This window comes from Oculina patagonica, chromosome 8, assembly GCF_052425735.1.
Source record: "Oculina patagonica isolate OP01 chromosome 8, crgOcupat, whole genome shotgun sequence".
Lineage (NCBI taxonomy): Eukaryota > Metazoa > Cnidaria > Anthozoa > Scleractinia > Oculinidae > Oculina > Oculina patagonica.
The window spans coordinates 7,191,339-7,212,198 of NC_135765.1; the positions used below are offsets into that span (position 1 = coordinate 7,191,339).

Here is a 20,860-nt window from a genome sequence, read left to right on the forward strand (position 1 = left end):
TTCCAACACATGATGAGAGACTGGCACTAGCTTTTTCCAAAACAAAGATGGCGAAGTTGTGACACAGCGAACGTAGAGTGGAATTGAACGTTGATTTGGAAATGGGGAAAAGTGAAGTCGAGAAGACATCCAGCTCCAAAACCAAGAAGGAAAAGCTGCTGTTTTCAACAAAGGTATTTTATTTGAATTGCTCGGAGTTTCTTGTACTAATTTTAAATTTAGCTGCGGTGTTTAGAGCGGAATTTGCTTTGAGTATTTCTGAAAGCTAAGGAAAATTGGAAATGCATTTATCTTGGTATATTATAGAGGGATAAAAATTAGCTCCAAATTTATAGTAACTTATAAAATATATTTGTCATAAATTAAGTTAAACTAATATACAGAGGATGTTCATCAGAATTAAACTGCCTTGCTTGGGCTTGCCATTTTTCAAGGCAGTTTTATTTCGTTTCAATTAGCAGCCTTTAAACAGTAATGTCTAAATGGGTAGAAATTCCCAGCCCTATTAACAACTTTTTGTGCTAAATAATTTGTTTTGATTGTTTCCTAACATCAAATTCGGCCTTTGATTCATGTTAATTGTGCTGCTTGTGGTCAGGAGATCTGAGACCTACATAAAATGTTCGGAGCAACTACATCTAGCTTTTTTCAATTTCCTTTCAGGTTGTTATCCGTCGTCTTCCTCCATCACTCACTGAAGAACAGCTTAAGGAAGAACTTGGCGGCCTCCCCGAGCATGACTTTTTCTATTTTGTTGGCAGTGAAATGAGGTATATAGAGTTTGATTCCCTTTTTATTCAGTTTCATTTCCACTGCTCAAAACTGCCAGTACATTATGAATAGAACTGACTTAACAACTACACAGATAACTGGTACGTACATTTTGGGTTGTGGACTTAGTAACATACGGCTAATGTATGCTTTTTACTATCTTTTTACAGCTTTGGTCCCATATCTTTTTCAAGAGCTTACATCAACTTTAAAAACAGAGATGATATAATAACATTCCGAGATCAATTTGATGGTTATTGTTTTGCAGACAGCAGAGGTAAGTTTGATAATATTCTGTCTTTTAAAATGACAAAATAATTATTAATTGTGATTATTATGCTCAACTTCATCTTCTTAATTAATTGGGAAGCACTGCAGCCTAATGAATAGCACACTGGCCCCAGCTGGATAACGCTATCTACTAGATAAATCCCTATCCAGTGGAAAGCACAGTATGTTTTGCTTACACTTATCCAGTGGATAGCATACTATTCGTGACAGTCCCTTTCACGCTCGCTAATAAGAGATGGAGTTATGCGACCGCGCTTTGGTAAGTTGGAAGCGGAAATGGAAAGGGTGAGGGAGGGTGGGAAATGAAAAAGCACGGTAGCATAGAGAGGCAAGCGCAAAAGGAATAAACAACAGGTCTCGGCCACAACAGCCCGGATTCTTACACGAACTGGGCCGAAAAGAGATGCAGGGCTCTTATTTATACTTGATCTTGTAAGGGACTGGCGCGAATAGCATACTATTCGCGACAGTCCCTTTCACGCTCGCTAATAAGAGATGGAGATATGCTCCCGCGCCCAGAAGTCTGCGCATAACATGGCCCAAAACCAGATGACCCAAGACATCGCCAATACTCAAACCCAAAGACCCAAAACTCAAACCAGAAAAATCCTACCCAGCAACCCATAACTGAAGACGAAAGGCTAGCAAGACACTAACCAATCTAGCTGACAAGGTCTAACTAGGTTCCAGGGCCTAAGGCTGAGCACTTTTTCACACAAACAAAGCATACAACAACTGAGACTAGACTGCCTTCCCTTGGGCGGCAGAACTTGAAGTACTGAAAATCCAGGATAAATAAGATGGCATAGGACAAAAAGATCTAGCGCTGGAAATACACGAGAGAACCCACCCAAGGGATGGCAGCCTGAGCGTCAGTAATCCGACTAGGGCATTAGACACCCTTTCAGGCTACCATGGGAAAAAAAAAAAGGAAAAGAAAAATGTCCCGGGACAGGACGTGCAGTTATCTAAGCAAAAGTACGCTATCCCCGGCCTAAAGCCGAGCACTTTTCCACAAAGACAAATCATAAAGCAACTGAGGACAGACTGCCTTCCCTTGGGCGGCAGAACTAGAGATACAGAAAATCCAGGATAAATGTACATGGCATAGGACAAAAATATTTGGCGCTGGAAATGCACGAGAGAACCCACCCAAGGGATGGCAGCCTGAGCGTCAGTAATCCGACTAGGGCATTAGACACCCTTTCAGGCTACCATGGGAAGAAAGGAAAAGAAAAATTGCCCAGGACAATAGGGCAGTAAAATCGAAACATGTTAATTAAAACAGTGAACTTTGCTGTCGAGAAAACCCAAACAGATATGCCAAAGCAAAACATGTAAAACAATACGGTGGCGAAAAGAAAAAACAAAAGAAGCTGCGAAGTGGCTGGCAAACAAAAGAAAGCTAACGATATGACACCAAATTAAATGCAAATGACGCAAAATAGAAAACATGACAGGAAAACAACAAAATAAAGCAATAATTAGGGCAAAAAACAAGGGGAGACAATGGGAACCATGTAAATCCAATCCAGACTAGAAAGCTACAAAATCTTCAAGCGTGCAAACTCAAAACTTGGAAATTGGGACACTGAACTGAACTCCACCAACCTATGTCGGGAGGCGAGACACGCACAAAGAAACCACATTGAAAAAACTCACGCAATGAAATTAAAAAATGGGCGCCTAGGGAATAGCACTACCCAAACACGAAATTTGAAAGGCAAAGTATGCATAACAAAACATCAAAAAGCAATACAGCCAAATAAAAGCACTTCACAAAACCAGTTGTTTGTGAGGCAAACAACACGAAACATAAGTTACACCGGAAGGAACGAAGCAAACCAGTGTACAAATTAAAGGGAAGCTAAAGAAGTAGAAAGCACTATGCAAACCCGAAGTTTGCACTGCAAAGTACGCAACAAAAAACCTCACAGTTACAAGTACAAATAAAGCATAAAAGCGTACAATTCCACAGGGGCCAAGGAAAGCACAGCACAAGCCGGTGTTTACGAGGCGAAGCACGCTGACTAAATAAATTAAAGGCGTGCAAAGGAAAGCACTGCACAAACCCGATGTTGGTGAGGCGAAGCCCACTAACATAACAAATATCTGTGTGCAAAAGGAAAGCACTGCACAAACCCGATGTTTGCGAGGCAAAGCACACCAACAAAACAAATAAACTTGTGCAAAAGGGACCGAAGCACACCAACATAACAGATGAACGTGTGCAAAAATGAAGGAAAGCACTTCACAAACCCAATGTTTGCGAGGCGAAGCACACTAACAACAAATAAACGTGTGCAAAAGGAAAGCACTGCACAAACCCGATGTTTGCGAGGCGAAGCACACCAACATAACAGATAAACGTGTGCAAAAATGAAGGAAAGCACTGCAGAAACCAGATGTTTGCGAGGCGAAGCACACCAAAATAACAGATAAACGTGTGCAAAAATGAAGGAAAGTACTGCACAAACCCGATGTTTGCGAGGCGAAGCACACTAACATAACAAAATAAACGTGTGCAAAACGAAAGCACTGCACAAACCCGATGTTTGCGAGGCGAAGCACACTAACATAACAGAATAAACGTGTGCAAAACGAAAGCACTGCACAAACCCGATGTTTGCGAGGCGAAGCACACTGACATAACAAATAAACCGAATAAACGTGTGCAAAATGTGTCGGGAGCCGACCGACGGGAAAAGCACTTCACAAACCCGGAGTTTGCGAGGCGAAGCACGCATAAAATAAACATTCACAACAGTGCAAGCGTGCAAACTTTAAGCGAGGGAACCGAGGAAAAAGCGCTGCACAAACGAGAGCTAACTAGGGAACACGTGGTATTAAAAACAAGCCAGTAAATGACGAAAACAGATAAATACACGACGCTACTTTACCAGATAGTGCCGGACTTGGGACTGGATAGCTGCAGAAGTGTAAAGGCGTCGAAGAAATGCTTAAGCTTGAAAAACAGTGGCCAAAACGGAGTTTAACATTTGCTGTTACAACACATCAGGTAACAGAAGCGAAGGATTCTTACGCGAACTGGGCCGACAAGAGATGCAGGGCTCTTATTTATACTCGCTCTTGTAAGGGACTGGCGCGAATAGTGATTTATCCAGTGAATATTGTCATCCAGCTATCGAGCAACCAGGGCCTGGACTACAGACTGATTGGTGTGAGGAGTGCAAGTTTCTTCCCTGGCCTGGGTCATTGTGTTATGTTCTTGGGCAAGACACTACTCTCACAGTGCCTTTCTTTCCAGGTGTATAAATGGGTAGTGACATTAATTCAATTCTAGCCTGCGTCGCAGACGAACAAAACCCCGGTTATATCCGCGTGTTACCAGGGATTTCTATAATAACCTTTGATTGGCTCTTGAATAGGGCCGTTCTTTCATGCGTCGTGATTGGTCGAATGGATCTCATAACACCATAATTTCGCTTTTGATGAATAACAGATACAAAATAAACTTGGCGGCGATCACAGCAGATAAGTAAGAATTAGCGTTTGAAGCGGTAAAAAAGCAGCCAGTTCGGACAAACCTGATAAAAAAAAGAAAACAACAATAACGACAAGAAGCAAACACAACTGACAAGCAAAAAGGTCGTGGAAGAAATGTTAAGTAATCTACATTTGTCTTGTGGTGAAAGAATTTCACACAATGCACATCCGTCATCCGTGATGAAAAGCCACACACCTTGCAACACAATAAACAGCCCAACCCGACATTACAAATGCAGAATGCAAGTACAGTCGACATCTTCACGGAAAATTTAGGACCAGAGCGAATATTTTGAGAGCTCTACAAATATCTTACAAATATGAATGTTCCAAGACATACCGCAATATTAATTACTTAGGCTGCATTCATTATGTATGCTACAGGGGGGGGCAGAGGATTTTTTTTTCAGCGGCTCATTTTTTTATATCCCCCCCAAGGTCCATAGAAATTTTCATAATCCCCCCAAGCAATCAGCCGAAAAAAGAATACCCCCCCCCCCTCCTCCCTCTCAAGAAATATCAAAATAAATATCTGTATAATAGTACACTACATATGTTTGAAATTTCAAGATATGTACATGTTTAATAAGAACATTGAGAGAGCTTGGACTGTTTATGTAATGCCTATACCAGCCAGTAAGTAGCGCGAATTAGGTATAGATAGCCTGCCAGCTCGTGTACGAGTACTACCAGAAGTATTGACAGGAACCTGGATTTAACTGTCACTCTCGTTGACAAAAGCAACAACCTCATCATCATCATCACTCTCACTATCACACTTATACACGGATTCATCTCCGCTGTTGCCATCCTTTTCACCCTTGTTTTCAGCATCACTCCTCTCAAGTGCGACATGTGCCATTATTCTCCTTATCTTATCATTTTTCTGAGGTTGCATTAAATGGTTCCATTTTAGATGTTTTACTTTCTATACTGTATCGAAACATTACATCTACAGGCCAGGCACACTACTTAAAAAACTTCAAAATAGGTACTATAGTCTCTCAGAATACCGTATTTATTCCATTAAGCGCCCTGAAATTTTTGGACCTTGAGAGTGGGCGTTCATTGCTTCATTCGAGGTGGGCGCTTATTCGAGGCTGGGCGCTTATTAAATTTTCACTATTTTTCAGTAAATAGTAAGTTTATTTTGCAATGAAACAACAAATAACAACAAAATTTGAAGATGTACCAAAGCAGAATTATAAGTGTTCGTTGAACGTTCCTGTAAAATACTAAGAAAACAAGGGAAACTCTTTTTAAGTTAGTAGTACTTTGTTAATTTCAATCTCATTGGGTACATACATGTACCACCTATCCTTTTTTAGGGGGGAGGAGGTGGGCGCTTATTCGAGGCTGGGCGCTTATTAACTTTTTCTGCCTTCAGGGTGGGCGCTTATTCCAGGTGGGCGCTTATTCGAGGTTAGGCGCTTAATCGAATAAATACGGTAATAGAGGTACCCTTGTTGCCTAAAATCCTTGAAAGAAGCTGCTGTACTTATCATTTCTTTTTTCACTTTTTAAAACTATTACAAAAGCTAGACAGAATCTTACAAAAAATAAGCATCCCCCAGGAGATATTAAACAATTTTCATATCCCCCCTTTTTTTGCTCTAAAAATTTGAGAACCCACCTAAAATCCTCTGCCCCCCCCCCCCCCCTGTAGGATACATAATGAATGCAGCCTTATGACAAATTTAAAACAGAGGTGTCAAAATATACAAACAGAAAAGCCGTGACTATGACCTCTACACATTTGCTATTAATAAATAAAGCGACAGTCTCTCAACTTAAAACGCCTCCAAATAATACAGCTGACAACATATAGTGTCCTTTCTAAACGAGTGAAAAGCGAACGGCAAATGTACAAATTATATGACAAAAACGTTTTTACTGTAACTGACCTAACTGGTATCTGGTATTCATCGAACGCGTAACTATGGTTTCACAACATTCACTTGACCAATTGCGGCGCACGAAAGAACGGCCCTATTCAAAAGCCAATCAGAGGTTATTATAGAAATCCCTGGTAACACGCGGGGGCCGGAACAAGCTTTTGTGCTCTAATTCGCAGACGGATATAACCGGGGTTTTGTTCGTCTGCAACGCAGGCTAATTCAATTCTGAAGAGAAATCCTGCAATAGAGTAGCATCCCATCCAGGAAGAGTATAAATATTTCTCGGGGGGGGGGTACTCCCAAAAGTTTTGGATACCCTATTCTAAGGGAGAAGAAGCGTTTTGTGATGACCCAAATAATTTTAGCCGTTAGAATTTAGGTACCCTATCTAAGGATCCCTCTGGAGACACAATCATGCTGAAAGGGGCAAAAATGATACTCTAAAATTAATAAAGGGCTGAGAACCACAAAAACCATACTCTATCCCGTGGCACATACATTTCTAGCCCATATATGGGAGTACCCCCCCCCCCTACCCCCCCGGAAATATTTCTAGTTGCTTCATGCTATGGAAACTGGGATAAATTCTGAGTGGTTAATGGGACACTCAGGCTCAATACAGACTTAACCTTATAAAGTTGCATATTATTTTAATAAAAATAAACATGATCACTGTTTTACTACCAGGCGTGGAATACCCAGCTGTTGTGGAGTATGCTCCTTATCAAGCAGTGCCTAAAAAAAAAGCCAAAAAAGATCCTAAAATTGGAACTATCGTTGAAGGTATGTTAGTTTTTTACAGCCCATTTGAAACTGTGGATTGAAGGCCCATTTTTGAGCCCTAGCCGGGGTCATCGTGCTGTTTTCTTGGGCAAGACTCTTTACTTTCACAGTGCCTCTTTCCACCCAGCATCATAAATGGGTACCAATGAATTATTGGAGCAACCTGACAGAATGCTTTGGAGTAATCTGCAATGGACTATAGCTAGTAGCATCCTATCCAAAGGGAGTAGCAAAACTCCTAGTCACTCCGTGCTACAGAATCCATAGCTACCTTTTAGTGTGTGTTATAATGCAGAATTCGTGTTTTATACTTGTGATCAACTCTTAGTGTGAGATTGACATTATTGTGACTATTTGATTTCTTACACATTTTTATTTTAATGCTAGATCCAGACTACCTGGCATTCATTGAATCTCTCAACGAAGCTGAAGAAGCACCACCAAGTATTGAGGCTCACTTAGAAGAGATTGAAGCAAAAAAATGTAAACACTTATAAAATAATCATTTTCATAAATATTGCCTTTTCTAGAGAGGATCCAATACAGGACAAACATTTGACCGTCAGGGGAGGCTCATATAGGGGTGTCGAATGGTAAATGCAAGACTTTGCGAGACGGCGAGACTGATATCTTTTTTGCAAGCCAGAGATGTTGTTAGCCCTGCAAAGAAATTGAGAATCCAAGAAGGCCTCAAAGAAAAATTGAGATGATGAAACCCCTGAGATTTGGCTAAAATTTTGCGAGACATGCATTTTAAGGACCATTCATCACCCCTCAATATGGCTCCTCCTTTCTGCTTTGGAAGGGGGAGGTACACATTTGTGTGAGTGGGTATAAGTTCTGTGGTTCAGATCAGCTGGTTTCTGTTCAATTCCAAACACATTTATTCCCTTATAGATTGCACAGGGGTCTCAGGTCAAAAACCCAAATCAGTTGAAGCTACCAAACCTGACAAAATAATGGGAAAACTCTCACAATTTGCCGAGGCTCCTGTTTATTGACCTGTTGCTACTCCCTATTGACCTTTACACCTAACCTAGAACCCTCGGCTGGATCATTGACCTGGAAGACAGAGATATGGTCTTAATACAGCATAGCTCTTTTTCTCTCTTGGTTTTTACTTCATGTTTGGAGCAGTAGCTTGAGTGATGGTGGAGATTTGACCTAAAATGCTATATACTGCATAGGGTAACACCCCGGGAGGGGGGGGGGGGTTCTCTATATATTTTTTGGGTGGGGTTGTGCCACTGGGACTTCCAAACCCTTACCCTATACTACATGCCGTTCAGCTGATTTCAGAACCCTTTACTAGACACCGAAAATTAAACCAATCCCAGACTTGACGTTTTCAGAACTGTGTCACTGTTTGTGTTTTAATGGAAAACCATCTATCAACAACGAGTTTCTATTCCTATTCTGGACTTAATTCCTCATACTACTGATTAGTTTTCCAGCAAATGATACCTTATTCTAGACCAAAACTTGCTGATTTCTATACCCTATCCCAGACTAAACTTCTTGAAAACCATACCCTTCACAGCGGCACATACCCATATCATAGCTCATATATGGGAGTGCCCCCCCGTGGGGGGGGGGGGGGTTAACACATGGTTGCTCTATAGAGTTCTGTACTTGAATAGTGGTTGCAACCAGCTTGCATGTGGAAAATTATTTCAAAACTGTGTAAGGACCGATCCAAGACACCACACTAATCTCTGTAGACCTCAGTAAAAAATTAATTTTTGGGTCAATTTTCAGTCGAGACAATCAACTATAAAGTAGGCAAAGAATTTGGCGTGCAAAGAGAGCCATCTCTTTTCATGCAGGCTATAAGAACTAAAGTGCTTTATGTAGTCCGCCAGTTATTGCTAGCCAATTGTCAGTTATATTAATTTTGAATTTCTCTCTGGTTTCTAGCTTCATCTGATTCAAAAAAGATGAGCACACCATTACTGGAGTACTTGAAAATGAAAAGGAGTTCACGTGGCCGACCTGCATCTGCTGTAAGTATTGACCATGAAAATATATCTAGTCAGATCTAGTGACATGTGCAATCCATTTTAATTACAGAATTGCGGTAGTGGTCTAAGAGCCTAAAGGGTTACTTGTACAGTTAGACATAAGCACAATTACCGACTGCTGTTCTGAATAATGAACTGTTCTGGATCATATTTATACATCAATGGGTACTGGCAAACTGTTAGTCCAGCAACCTGAAAAAATGCTGCAATTGACTAGTAACCCATCAAAGGGGTGGGGGTGGGGGGATGGCGATGCTTCCAGTCATTTCATGCTCTGGGACGCAGCATAAACTTTGTGGGTGTTGGCACCTTTGGTTGAGTGCAGGCCATATTCATATCTCCAGTACTCCCAGTTGCTCCATATGTTGGTAATAAGTGCTGATGAAGCAAAATATGTCTCTTTCTTGCTTTACAAAAAGTCTGTGTCCGAGCCATACAGCTGGAGCTTATCTCGGTTTCCTTAGCATTAAGCGACTGAGAGTATTGCTACTCCCCCCTGGATGGGATGCCAGTCCATCGCAGGGATTACCCCCAGCAGTAAATTCGCCGGTTCCCATTTATACACCTGTGTGGAGAGAGGCACTGTGAAAGTTAAGTGTCTTGCCCAAGAACACAACACAGCGCCCCGGCCAGGGGCGCTGTGTTGTGTTACATCTACTACATCCATTGTAACCCCAACTACATCCATTGTAACCCCCCTCCCAAACCATTTTCTTGAAACAATGTCCATCTTTTTTTCCTGGTCACAGCGTAGTACTCCAGAGAAGAAAAGAAGGCCAGAAAGAGAGGAACTCACAAAGGTATGCTTTTTTGCGTCATCTTCTTGTAAAGCCAGCCGCACACTAGAGCAACTAGCTGGGCTATTCACCTCACGTGCCCGTTTGCTCAGCCATTTACTTACTGCACATTTCACCGCAGACAGTGAGGAAAGTGCTTAGCAAGTTTGATTCGGAAGCCGTCATGTTGAATCACGTGAGCATTCTGTGTGTGCTAATTGGTCAGTTGATATTTCTGGCTGAGAAGGTCGCTTACATCGCCTGCACACGTTAATCATTTTTCCTCTTGAGGCAAAAAATATCAAACACGATAGATATTTTCCTCAAGGCCTTGCAAGGTAAAACTCTCACGAAAAATGTCCGTACAGGAGAGAAATCTGCTGAGCAAGCCAGCACGTGAGGCGATTAGCTCAGCTAGATGCTCTAGTGTGCAGCCGGCTTAAGGTGTCCACTGCCTTGCAGGTGGAGATGATTGCCCAAATCAAAGTTCTCATATAAGTGCCAGCGACCAGCTAAAAACCGATACTTTGAGTTTTGAACCGCCTACTTTTCAGTGATGTAGCCTACTATGTGTTAAACAAATGCTTATCTGGCTGCCTACTATTATATCTCAGCTGTCTACTCTAAAACTTACTGAGAACTCTGACCCTTACAACATTGTCCTCTAATCCTTGATGGTTAGAGCGGTTTTCACTCGAGTGTCGAAAGTAATTTGCGTTTGCATTGGTTTTGCATTACTACGCTTTGTGATTGGTTTAAAACCCTCGCGCCACTTTCTCAGCCAATCAGAAGTAAAACCAAAACCAATCATGACGCGCTCGCGCACGTTTTCCCGCGCTTCGTGCCGGCTTCATGTATTTTCTTCGAGTTTTGATTGGTTTACTGGATTGTCTGTGTTCTTTGTGATTGGCTAGAGTAATAACTTTGGTTTTGGTTTTACGACACTCAATTGAAAACTGCTCTATCACATTTTTCAGCTTTATTACTTAGTAAAAAGGAACCTTAGCAAGACAGTATCCAAGGGGAGCTAACAACTCGAACAACTGCAGCCTCTGCGGTGCTGTCACATCCTGCAGTGTCATACTGTGCTACAGTACCATTGAAGTTTGTGCTAAAAGTTGTCATTGTCCATAGCACAGTTGTGATACGGACAATAATTGTCCGTATCACAACTGTTGTTATTGTTGGAAAAGATTAAACACAGGTCAGCTTGTTCAACAAAATTCCTTGCGAGAAAAAGACAGGATGGAGATTCAGAGAGCCATTGCATAGAAAAAATTGTTTAATATCTTCAGCTCTTTAAGTTAGGTCTTTTTTAAATAATCTAATTCGTTTTGTTTTATTTAGTCGCCAAAGAAATCTTCAGGTTCAAGTTTGTCTTCCAGCAAAGATTCAGGTGCTAAAAGTACAACAGGCCAGACTCCCAGGGAGGAAAAACCTAAAGACGAGTAAGATCACTGTACCTTTTACTATTTGTAACGTACATAGTGAATTTACACAGCAGTGTTCTCCCTAGGTATTTAAGGCCAGGCGGGCCGCCTAGCTTGATTCACAGGAAAATCGTTGCCGCCTGGCTTAAAATTGTATTTTTAACACAACGTTACCTTACTGTTTGAGATCTGAAACCATAGTCATTCCTATCCACAAGCAAAGACGACATCACTTTTTTTACTGTGTTTTCTCACCGTTATTAAATCATTATAACGTGATTTACCCTTGAATTAATATGTTCACGCCTGTGAGTGTGATGCATTCGTTTCCTTGAACAGCAGCTACCTTTATCAAATTGCCACAGGAACACAACAGCACTTCAAATTGTCCTACTTGTATTACTAAACGAAATTCTCGCGTTTTTGGAAAGAACGGTGAAATCATCCGACTCGGGTTGCTCAGAACAGAAACTAAAAGCTTTCCATCAAAGCAAAATAATTATTAGTTAATCTTTTACTCTAGAAAAGAGACCTGGGAAAGTGATAGTAACGTGGGGGAACAAGTTTCGCAAATTCGAGCAAATCAGGTTTTGACATTTGAAAACCACAGTCCAAGTATCGCCTGGCGTTCCCAAAATCCTAGGGAGAACACTGCACAGTACTGCCCGATAATTGAACATAGTTCTCCCCTCAAAGCAATCAATCAATCAATCAATTAATCAATCAATCAATCAATCAGAAAGACAGTCAATTTTGATTGACTGCTTTTCTTATTAATACCTTCGTGACGAAAAAGTGGGTGAAAACATGCACTAATATACAAGTACAGCTACTTTTTAAAAGCTCAAACTAAAAATAAAACAGTGATTAATAGCTCTGAGATCAGTTCATCTTATCAAGCATCGCCTTTGAGATGCCATTTACAAAATTTATGTAAAACAATTGCTGTTACTGATGTGTGTTTTTTTAAATTTTAACTTCGAAGGAGAAAAGATTCAAAGACCAAAGAAGACAGTCGCAGAAAGGATGAGCTGGATAAAAAAGGCAACAAAGACACAAAGGTAGCTAAGGGGGAAGAAAAAAGTATTGTTTGATGTAAGGAAAATTTTCCAGAGTACGATTTTGATTACTTTTGTTGCATTTTAGGCTGCTCCGCCTTCAAAAGACAAATCTGATTCAAAGTTGCCACCGAAAGGAAAGGAAGAAAAGGTCGGTGATAGCTCAATATTTAATTTTTTTGTTTGCTTGTGATGAAATCATGTCTTTTTTTTCGACGTTTTTGCTTGTTTAGCAAAAATGGTAGAATAGGGGTTAGTAGACAAAATTTGGATCCACATATTTGTAAACTCTCAAGGGACTTTTTTAATTTCTCAAGGGACTGTTTTAATTTCTCAAGGGATTACTTTCCGCTGTGGGTGATCACTTGCGATTTCGTGGAAAAAACGTGTCTTGTCACATTTACAAACGTTATATAACAATTTTAAAAGTGACATGTCAGCTTTCTTATCTCAACGCACGTGTGTCTGAAAGGCGATCTATAAAAAGCGTCGCACAAACAATGGATTGCGTAACTAAAACACGAATAAATAATCACTAGCACTTACATCGCGTTGAGAGCAATGTTGCATGAATCGGCTTTACAACATGCGATAGTATCTACGCAGTTCGAGTGGAATTTCAGTCAAAGACAGCAAAATTCTTTCGTATTTCATCTTTAAATATAATTCGAAAGCATTCACTGTATATGTGGCTTTTGTTTAATCCTGGGTCTTGATATCCGACCCTCGCCGAGCCTAGACAAAACGCAGCTTGAGTGTAACGATTTGTTTACGCAATGTTTTCTCCGACAGTAGTCGGAAATATCCGTATTTTTTTTCGTGCTTTTTCATGGAGCAATCGTAACGATACGGCCTTGAACACATTGAACGGCGGTCTAACTATAACAATTCAAATATAGCGTCGCAAAAACAAAGCGTCGAACGCATATTTTGCTGTTTCATTTGCTAATTTCGCTGCCGTAATCGACTGCCTCGAAAGGTCCTTGCAGTTTTAAAGTATAGAATTATCAGATCTCGCTGAAATTTGCACTGTTTATTAGTGTAATGTTAAGGAATATGTGTATAAATACCCGGCGCGAACGAGCCATTTTTGACAAAATTATATGGCTGCATTTCCTCCGCGAAGATAGGAAATTGTTAAATTAAACTACAAAGAAACTGTAATGATAAGTTCGAAGAACAATGCACAGGATAAACCTTCGACTCATACTTCATGCAAAAACGTCGATATCTCGAAGAGACTTTGATTCTTTCCTTTCTTTTCCTTATTTCCTTAGGGTCGACCTGAATCGGGAAGATTCGGAAGGCGTCCCGACAGCCGACGCTCTGACGACCGACGCCCGGAAGACAGACGAAACACTAATCGAAGGGACCGAAGGGATGCTTCGGATAGTGATCGAGGACGAGATGATCGCTTCCGGAAAGACAGCGGGAGTGACACGAGTGGCCGACGGGACCGAAGACCCGACAGTCGACGAGATTCGCGACCACCTCGAGAACCCGAACACAAGCCGAAAGACAGGGAACCCTTGCCGAAAGCGGCCGATTCTGACAAGGGTGTAAAGCACGGTAAAGAGCAAGAAAAAGAGCATACAAACGATGCGGTGAAGGAAAAGGAAAAGAAGGAGAAAGACGGCTCGGGAGCTAGTGATAGTACACCTCCAGGAGAGGAAGCCAAGGGAACTTCAAAAGAGGAGAAAAGTCGCAGCGAAGAAGAGGCGAAGCAGCGGCGACTACGAAACAAGGTAAATGGGAGAAAACATGTCTCGACGTTAGTCCATGAATTTCAAGGTCACTTTTAGGTTTGGTACTTATCAGTGCGATACGTCTCGAAAGCGATGTGTAATTGTGTTGATATATTGAACAGAAAATCAGTAAAATCTGAAGAAGAGGCGAAATTTTGAGCGACGTTTTCCAGACTTGGAAAAAGTATGAAAACTGAAGTAGTCGTCACACTTTTGCTCTGCAAGCAGAATTTACGTTTATAGAGTGACTTCCAGTCATTATAGTGCGTTGAACTCAACCGTTGAAAAGTCTGGGGGTTTTTCCAACAAGGACTACCGTATTTACTCGAATAAGCGCCGCCCTCGAATAAACACCGCATTTGGGACAAAAAAGTTAAAAAACGCCGCCCCCGAATAAGCGCCGCAGTCCCGATGCGGCGCTTATTTGAGGAAATCCATTTGACATAAAACAGCACAACAAAGCAACTCTAAAACAAACTTGGACACTTCTTTTCATCAAAAGCGATGTGTTGCAGCTCAAAGTTATTGTTTTACCGCTTGCTCATTAGTTTTTCTATCCAACATTCTTACAATACGTAGTTCTGTAAATGTTGTGAAGACCACGATCTTCGGCAGGACAAACAAGGGATTAATACTGACAATCAAAAGACGTTATTTTCAATTACTGTAAAAGATTAGATTCTTTGTGGCGTCCAAATTTTAAATAAACGCCGCCCTCGAATAAGCGCCGCACTTGAGGCGCGAAAAATTTAATAAGCGCCGCGGCGCTTATTCGAGTAAATACGGTATTGTCTGTTCGTTTTCTTGGTTAAATTAATTTCTTACCTGTTGTGGTTCTTTTTAGGATCGTCCTGACCGAGCTATCTACCAGCCAAAATCGCGGGGAGGCTCAAAATCAGACTCTCCAAAAACAACCGAAACTACAGGTATTTGGATAAATGATGCATTTGATTCGTTCTTGGAAAATAAAACTCTTGTTAAAAACTATGCGTGGGAACTAAGGTGTACACGAGGAGGTATCACGCCAACTTGCGGGAGCATGCAGGGATGGCGCAGTGGTGAGAGCGCTTGCCTCCTACCTGTGTGGGGCAGGAGACATGTGGGTTGGGTTCCCGGGGGGGGGGGGTACTCCCATAAATTTCGGATAGGGGTGTGCCGCCAAGGTTCTTAAACCCTGACCCCATTTAAGGATAAAGAAAGCGAAAATTGATACCCTTTTTAAGGCCCAAAACCGAAAAATGACACCCTATTCAAGGGGAGGAGAAGCTTTCCGTTACGACCCAAATAACGGCTAACCGCGCACGGCAAGACACAAATCTTTACAAAATCGCTTTACTAATACCTGAACAGAAAATTCAGTTTTTACATTTTTTTTCGTTTAGCTGGGCGTTTATTTTAGCTAATAGAATAGAGGTACCCTATCTAAGGATCACACCGGGAACAAATTGCCAAAATGAGCAAAAATGATACCCTATTTAAGGACCGAGAACCTCAAAAACCATACCCTATCGGGCGGCACATACCTATATAGGCCACATATGGGAGTACCCCCCCCCCCCCCCGGGGTTGGGTTTTTTCCAGGTTCTCCGTGTTTCCTTCTTCGCAAAAACCAACACTGCTAATTAAATTTTAATTCGAATGGGAACAGTGGATGAAGAGCCACTCTTCACAAAATAGCCTCAATCAGGGACAAATGTATCGAAACATTTTAGCAAAACAAACGCTTTTAACAGAGGACCATACTTAGTAAATGAAAAAATATCTTTTTCGTCTTCAAGATAGCCACCCCCCCCCCTCCCCCCAACAATGTTGAAAAACGCTTCGCTGACGGTTATTTGGTTACAATATTTGAAAGGTGGGGAGGGGGGAGACATATGACGAGGGGAGATAGGAGAAAACGTGCTTTTTGGGAGAAGGTTTGTTTCCTGGGAGTGTCTCAACAACTTTCGTCCCAGATTGCACTTCTCACACTATCTGTCTTTGTGTTAAATGTGAGGTTTCTCGTTCATTTCTTGCAGAAAAAGATAGAAGTAAGGACTCGAAGAGCAAGGAGAAGAATCGTGAGCCGGAACGTGATTCGAGAAGGAATCGCGACGAAAAACCGCGAGATCGATATCGTGACGATCGAAGAGAACGTGACAGAGAGCGTGACAGAGATCGAAGGAATGACCGTGACAGGGATCGTGAACGCGAGCGCCCGCGAGAGAAGACGCGTGACCGCGAGCCAGAGAGTGACAAAGGGCGTGACATTGAGCCTGCAATCGCAAAGGATGAACGAGAGGAAAAGAGCAGGGCTGAAAGAAACGAGAGCGACTTAAATGAAATCAAGAAAACAACGTGTGAATGACAAGAACAAACAACTGGACTGTAAAAAGACTGTAAAAAGTACAGCGATCAATTGATTTTCTTGATTGAAAGGCAATTTTTTTCCTCACAGCGAAAAGCATAAAAAGTGCATCTTTCAGGAGACATTATTTCAGAGACGTTACTTGTTTATATTCATTTAAAAAAGTTTAAATAAAGCCATACATGAGAGACATGGGAAATCCTGTGAACTCTTGTACAAAAGACAACTGTGCTATTTATGGCGTTTCCTTAATAAACGCAAATTAACTTAGTGAAATCCAGCACAGTAGCTTGAAGAGTAAGACAATTTGTTACGATTATCTCGCAACTGTAGAACTTGTTATGTCTTTTAATGTTTTACCAGTTATAAAATCCGAACCACCCTCCTGCCCCTCCCACCACCACCAAGAAAAGCTCCTCTCCCCCCCCCCCCCCCCGTAGAGGGGGGAAGAAAAAAGCCCTGAAGAGGAAAAAGCATCTTTTTTCTGAAGTGTTTTATTCTTCATGTTCTTTGTTGTTATTTCTCCCCCTGTTTTATTTGGTCCGCATGAACTGCTAGGAATCCATCCCGGGGGGGGGGGGGTACTTCCTATAAGGGGTACCTTTTTTCAGGCTTCAGGTATATAAAAGGGTAGGGATTTCACGAGTTTAAGTATATGAAAGGGTATGGAAATCTGTCATTTGGCCGTTTAAAAGGGCCTTTGATTAAAATATTTCGAACAGACGCCATTTTCTGGCTGTATTATTTGTAATTTATTAAGCGCTACATAAAAATGACAAGAAAACGTCCTAGTTTAAGTCCACGCCATGTCTCTCAGGTATATGAGAGGGGTACCTTTTTTCAGTTAAAGGTATACGAAAGGGGTACAATTTCTGTCAAAAATGGTATATAAAAGGGTAAGGGGTTAGAACTTGGGGCGGAGCCTCCCCGTATAAAACGTTTTTGAGTATCCCCCCCCCCCCGGGGAATCCATCTGCAGGCAATAGATTATGTTTATAAGTACAGGCCCCGGGGGGGGGGTACAGGCACGTCCCGGGGCATGAAAAGGGGATAGGAAGAGAAGGTGGAGGGGGGACTTTTGTCAGCCTTCTTCCGAGTCTCTCCACCGCTCTCGGCTCCTCAGCTATTTGAAGAGTAGTACTTTTACTATCCATGACAACAGTTATAGTTCCCTCGAAAAACAGCCTCCCGCGCAGTCGTTTTTAGGGGGCGATCGTGGGAGGCTACGAAAAACAGGGCTGCAGGCTCTTTGAATCAGGTCACGCAACGCTCCTCTCAACAAATTGAGGCGTTGCGTGACGACCAAATAACGGCAAAAGTTCGAAGAAGAAATAAATGGCGTTATATTCCAAGTCAACAAAATATTAATGAAATTCGGCACATAAGGTATGAAAAAAAAAAAAACAATGGAAAGAAGAATGCTTCAGGGTTAAGTTACTTTTGAACAAGTCAAGACAAATGCTTTGATCGAAGCCCCGGAATCATCCTAAGATAATACAATGCAGCATATATGACGCATCTTACCACGAAAGTAACGCCTTTTGTAAACTTTGGAACGTACGATAAACTTCACCAACTGCACCAGCAAGGGCACGCTCTGGGGAAACATGGCAAACTGTTGTTTAATTTTCAGTGCATTTGTCGCAGTCTTGATCGCCATTATCTTTGGATTGTACTTCAATCAAATCATTCCCGAGAGATTGCCTGCCGATCAGGAATGGGGTCTGCGAGTGACCGCTCTTAGCTTTCGAATATTTTGGTTTCTGGTAAGAGCACTGCATTTGATAACAACGAATAAGTTGAAGTACTAATGTATCTAGCTAAAGTCAGCGCTAAAATGATGTGCAGTTATTGCTAGATCACCACTAATCTCCTAGTATTGTAGCTAAGTGGTCTCTAATGGCCTAATGGCTAGCGCGCTCGACTCCGAGGCAAGACACTTTACTCTCACAGTGCCTCTCTCCACACAGGTGTTTAAATGGGTACCGGCGAATTTACTGCTGGGGGGTAACCCTGCGATGGACTAGCATCCCATCCAGGGGGAGTAGCAATACTCCTAGTCGCTTAATGCTACGGAAACCGGGATAAGCTCCGGCTGTATGAGCCTCATGGCTCGGACACAGCTAGACTTTACCTTTACTTTAATGCATCAGTCAATTCCAGCAGTGCCCATCCACCCCCCGGGCTAACCCCCGGGCATTAGCATTTCTTTAAAAAAAATTGGCAAATTCCCCGGGGTGGGGATGAAGGAACCGGGCAAATGCCCCGCTCCCGGGTTAATTGTTTTCAATCTCTCGATATATAGGTGATATAAGAATATAATACAAGTTGTTGCTTCTTAGCAATGAAGAAATATCTAAAATTGAGAAAATATACCTTTAAAAACATCCACGAACATCCACGAGCTTCTCTAGTCATTCGTGAACTAGCTAATCTGCAACGTAGTCCACGTCTTGGCCAATAAACGCCTCCATCACAAATACGCGACTCACTCCACGGTTTTGAAAGTACGTGCCAAATGCCCGGGGGTCAACCCGAGGTACGCAAATGCCCCACCCTCGGGACGGGCAACATTAGGAAATTGTTTCGTAAGCGTGAGCTGGCGTGAGATCGAAGTTTTCAACTCACAGGCATAAGACTCACGCCCAAGGCGTGAGAGTTGGCAGGTATAAATTTCACTTCCACTGAAGGTTTGAGAAATGGAGATTCTAGGGTATATTTTTTGTTCCTGATATTTAGGGCTATACATCTTCAATGATCGGGATAGGAGAGTCACCAATTGAGAATGAAAAGTGGGTACATGCGTGGATACTACCATCGATGCCAAACAAAGTTGATGATCTGGAAAAGTTCTTAGAAATCAGGGATGACAAGATAGCTAACATTCCCGTTCGTATTTACAAGCCAAAAAACTTTTTGAATGATGCAAGCAAGGAATCGACTGGTGTTGTTTATTTGCATGGTGGTGGTTGGACAATTGGAAGTGTTGGTAGGTAAAATGAACCCCCCCCCCCCCCAACCCTGTCTTGGAATTTCCAATGACCTTCCTTAGGAATAATTTGCATGGGTGCAGATATTTCCTAAAAGCACAGTACATTATTTTAATTTCTTGGCACAGCCTAATATTTTGGTGGTGCCGGCCATAATTGACTGGGTTCAACTTTTGTTCAGTGTTAAGTTATTTTTCCTGGAATTGAATTTTTGCACCAGGTGGTGAGAACCACCTGGGGGGGATGCTCGTCATCACACTTAGGGGTATACATTTAGGACTTTAGGTCTCGCTTAGGGTGTTCTGGGCAAAATGGCAATATTTTTAGCCGTCAGGGTCTCGTTTAGGTTTACACACGAAGAAATACTCGTGTATAAGCCGTGTATAAGCCGCACTCGTAGATAAGCCGCACCCCCAACTTTGAAGCTTGATTTTGAGAAAAAATAAACTTAAAAACTTAAAATCCCAACCTTTTAAAAAGGATGCTCTTTTGACGATATATTGTCTTTATTGCTAAAGTCCAATGTGGAAAAAAAGGAATTTATTTCTTCTGACCAGTGTTTGTTCTTAATGTTTCAGACATATATCATGCACTGTCTCTTCGTTTGGCTAAAGAAGCTAATGTTGTGTTGATATCTGTTGAGTAAGTGGCTAGAGCTACACATTCAGTAGTCAATTTGTTTGTACCACAAGGTAGGGGGAAGGTACGTCTGGCATAAATGATAGTGTAGTTTAAATAAATAAAATGAAATAAATAAATAAATGGGAATTTACAGTGGGATCTTCTACTAGGTGGCTCTCCTTGATCCCACTGATTCCAGATCGAATTGGAATTTGGAAGTGTTGGTTTTTGTGGAGGGAGGAAAACCGGAGAACCCGGAGAAAAACCCTCGGAGCAAGGACGAGAACCAACAACAAACTCAAACTACATATGCTACTGGGCCGGAATCGAACCCGGGCCACATTGGTGGAAGGCGAGCGCTCTCACCACTACGCCATCCCTGCTCCCCTAAACTTGTTTTAACTTAATTGCATTGAGGACTTGATCAAGAAGTGCATTGCCGGCTTCATTAGTAGCTCGACTGGGAAGTGTCTTCATGAAATTCGGGTCATTTATTGGGAAAACTTAAAGAAATTAAACTCCATGGTGTACAGTCAACTCTCTCTAAGATGGACACCTTCAGGACTGGACGCAGCTGTTCGTCTTAGAGAGGTGTCCGCTCTGTAGACAGTCGAGGTAACAA

General features: G+C 41.9%; 1 protein-coding gene and 1 pseudogene across 2 annotated transcripts in view; both read left to right on the top strand.

The window, feature by feature from the left end:
- The first annotated feature begins 17 nt into the window (after window positions 1-17).
- On the top strand, window positions 18-16,853 carry LOC144663805 (uncharacterized). The gene is made up of 13 exons (XM_078524867.1): window positions 18-173; window positions 664-770; window positions 942-1,048; window positions 7,155-7,250; window positions 7,638-7,733; window positions 9,168-9,253; window positions 10,021-10,071; window positions 11,395-11,495; window positions 12,463-12,538; window positions 12,624-12,686; window positions 13,813-14,280; window positions 15,125-15,206; window positions 16,299-16,853. Exons 1-13 carry the CDS (start codon window positions 102-104, stop codon window positions 16,625-16,627), a joined length of 1,734 nt encoding a protein of 577 aa, XP_078380993.1. The 5' UTR covers window positions 18-101; the 3' UTR covers window positions 16,628-16,853.
- Window positions 16,854-18,195: 1,342 nt separating this feature from the next.
- LOC144664123 (uncharacterized) overlaps window positions 18,196-20,860 on the top strand; it is a 14,147-nt pseudogene continuing 11,482 nt past the window's right edge. Inside the window, exons 1-3 of the transcript XR_013572753.1 lie at window positions 18,196-18,393; window positions 19,367-19,616; window positions 20,196-20,259. The product of XR_013572753.1 is annotated as an uncharacterized LOC144664123 (transcript). The remainder of the gene's footprint in view (window positions 18,394-19,366; window positions 19,617-20,195; window positions 20,260-20,860) is intronic.